Source organism: Dicentrarchus labrax, unplaced genomic scaffold, assembly GCF_905237075.1.
Source record: "Dicentrarchus labrax unplaced genomic scaffold, dlabrax2021, whole genome shotgun sequence".
NCBI classification, from domain to species: Eukaryota; Metazoa; Chordata; class Actinopteri; family Moronidae; genus Dicentrarchus; species Dicentrarchus labrax.
The window spans coordinates 23,976,408-23,979,221 of record NW_026136713.1 but is presented as its reverse complement, the minus strand read 5'-3'; the positions used below and the strand labels follow the sequence as shown (position 1 = coordinate 23,979,221).

Genomic DNA, 2,814 nt, shown 5'->3' with positions numbered 1-2,814 from the left:
AGGATTGTTGGTGGAGAACCTGCAGCAGGACACTGCGAGGAGATCTTTTCAGGATCTTCTGAACTGTATTTTAGTGTGTGTTTAGTTTGAAGCAGGTTGAATAAAATAAATCTACTTGATGTGAACTGTTACTTATGGGATCTGGCTAAATTCCTATTAAGAGGAAAACTGTAGTCCATTTGTTGGAAACTGAAGCTCCGCTCTGCTGAGGCCACACCTGATCTTGGTGAGAAGAACCAAGCTCGCCACGAAACCGAGTTAACGCTGAGATGCTTGTATGTTTTATTGATTGATTGATTCTTCCTGCTGTGTTTCCCTGATTGTTTAACAGTTGCGTCTCTTTCTGTCTCTGCAGCCATGTCCGGCCTCGTTGTTCCTCCGATGTAAAGAATCTGCCTCCTCGATCCTCGTCTCGGTCCTCCCCCCTCAGCCTAGAGCACCAATCACCTCAGAGGAGGCGGGGCCTCAGGCAGCAGCCGGCCAGTCAGGACAGAGTATGGATAAGGGAATAAACTGTCGTGTCCGACTGGGCGGAGCCTCGCTCTCTAAAGAAGAAGATAAAAGGACGTTTTGTACAGCAGTTTTCTCCGGGTGCTTTCAGCTCTCTGTAATTATTCTGATGTTATCGTCTGTGTTGGGGGGTGGGGTCTGTTGGTGTAAAAACTGTGATGTCACACCTGTGATGTGACATCATCTTCTCTACTTGTGATGTAATTCTGGTTGAAGAAACAGGAAGAATTTTGGACATTAAAGGCCCCAAATTACAGATTGTTTTAGCAAAAAAAAAACATGAATTCTGAACGGACGGAGAACAAACAGGAAACAAACCCTCAACATTTTATTTCTCTGCTGCCTCCTGAGCAGCTTTATTAAGAATCTAGCTAGGAAGCTTTAGTTAGGGAAGAAGGGATAATGAGGTTTCAAGGTAGGATCAACTAGAATGAAGGGTTCGGGAGCAGAGAAGATGGAAGTTAGGAAGCAAAAATAAGGAAGCTCTTTACCTGAGAAGGAAGGAAGAAGGAAGCTTCCAGTTAGGGAGGGGAAGGGGAAAACAAGGTTTCCTGAGTAGGATGTAAGAAAGGGAGAAGCTTTGTAGTCTGGAGGTGTCCAGATTGGGATCAAAGAAGGTACAAGCTTTCTAACTTTGGAGCAAGGAGGAAGGACAATCCCCATCAAGGAAGACAAAGGAGCTTTCAGTTAGGGAGGAAGGTTTCCAGGTAGAAGTGTTAGGAAGCAGGGAACATGGAAGTGTCCTTGGAGTAAGCAAGAAGGAAGCTTCCAGTTAGGGAGCAAGGAATAAGAAGCCTTTCCTACTTTGGGATCATCACAGCTAAGCTCGTTAAAACCTCTAGCTCTGTGGACCAATCAGATTCCAGTATTTTGACAACTTGAATTCTGGTTAACTTGAACTATTATGAAAAAATCCTCAATAAAAGATCTGAAACTTGAATAATTTGGGGCCTTTACTTGTTTCAGTTAACTCATCACAAGAACTTCTGACTGCACGGTAAAAAGGTCGACTAAAAGAAAGAATAATGAATGAAAATGATCTTCCTCCCGTTACTAGCCCCGCCTCTTCTTTGTTTAGCCCCACCCCTGCCTGTCTGTGTTTTTATTTATTTATATCTATGTTTTTATTTTCTATGCTCGCACTGTAAAAACAAATCCTGCATCCTGATAGGCTACTGTGACTCTCCGTCTTCTTGTTCAGAGTTGTCTTTTTTATTATAGCTCCTCCTCCTCCTCCCTAAGCCCCGCCCTGAGCACTTAAATCCCGCCCCTTCCCCCGTGTTTTCTCTGTGGGTTTTGTGAATTTTGGCAAAGTTGTAGCTGGCTGAATATTTATACGTCACTGTGGTTGATCACGCCGCCCCCCGCCCTGCCCGTCACTGAGCTCACCGAGGGAAACTCTTTTTGTAACATACAGATTATAAATAGTGTATTTATATCTCAGATTGTTTTTGTATAAATGGATGTTGAGTCATGTCGTCTTCATGGGGTTTTAGACATGTGTGTGTATGTGGTGGCGCCACACTGAAAAACAAACCATTGTTTTGTATCAAAAAAAGAAAAAGCTGAATGTTAATGTCTTCACACATTTATAGCACTGTCAATCAAAGCTGATGTGTCCAATCAGCTCCACTCATTTTGTTTTTAATGTAAATCTTGTTTGGCTGTACTGAAATGATTTCTTCACAGTGAATAAAGTCAGCAGGTCGCTCTGACAGACTGTCGCTTTCTTTAATGCCTCAAGTTCATTTTGTTAAGATTAAAATATGAGTGAAACAACATACAAAGTCTGACATGTTGATCATGTAGCTGGCTGAATATTTATACGTCACTGTGGTTGTCAATAACCTGCTTATAGGGATAAATTGAGCACCAATATCTCAGAGCAAAACAATGGCCGATACAGCCAACAAGACTCCGTTGACAAAACCAGTATTTTTAACAGATATGTCACAGATAATATACACTCTTCAAACTGTCAGCTGTCAAACAGAACAGCTGTAATATCACTCACCACCTGACTCCGTAGACAAAAACTGTGATTTTATCTTGCAGATCATCATAACATCGTAACTTCACCCAATGTGGACAGAAACAAAATAAAACTCATCAAACACCAGAACCTCAGACCAAAACACTGGGCGCTACGGTTGACCAGACTTCATTGACAAAACCAATAATTTTACATTGCACAAAATGAAACTCACCTAAACTGTCTTTATTAGTCTTTCCAACAGTCACAAACTCTTGTTTGGTTAACGGAGAACAAACAGGAAACAAACCCTCCACAACATTTTATTTTTC

At 41.8% G+C, this 2,814-nt stretch overlaps 1 protein-coding gene across 4 annotated transcripts in view; it reads left to right on the top strand.

The window, feature by feature from the left end:
• LOC127374527 (transcription factor COE3-like) overlaps positions 1-2,225 on the top strand; it is a 53,726-nt gene extending 51,501 nt beyond the window's left edge. For all 4 annotated transcript variants that reach the window (XM_051419966.1, XM_051419963.1, XM_051419965.1 and 1 more), the window contains exon 16: positions 356-2,225. In XM_051419966.1, the coding sequence (XP_051275926.1) occupies positions 356-387 (32 nt within the window). In that variant the 3' untranslated portion in view covers positions 388-2,225. The remainder of the gene's footprint in view (positions 1-355) is intronic.
• Positions 2,226-2,814: the final 589 nt, after the last annotated feature.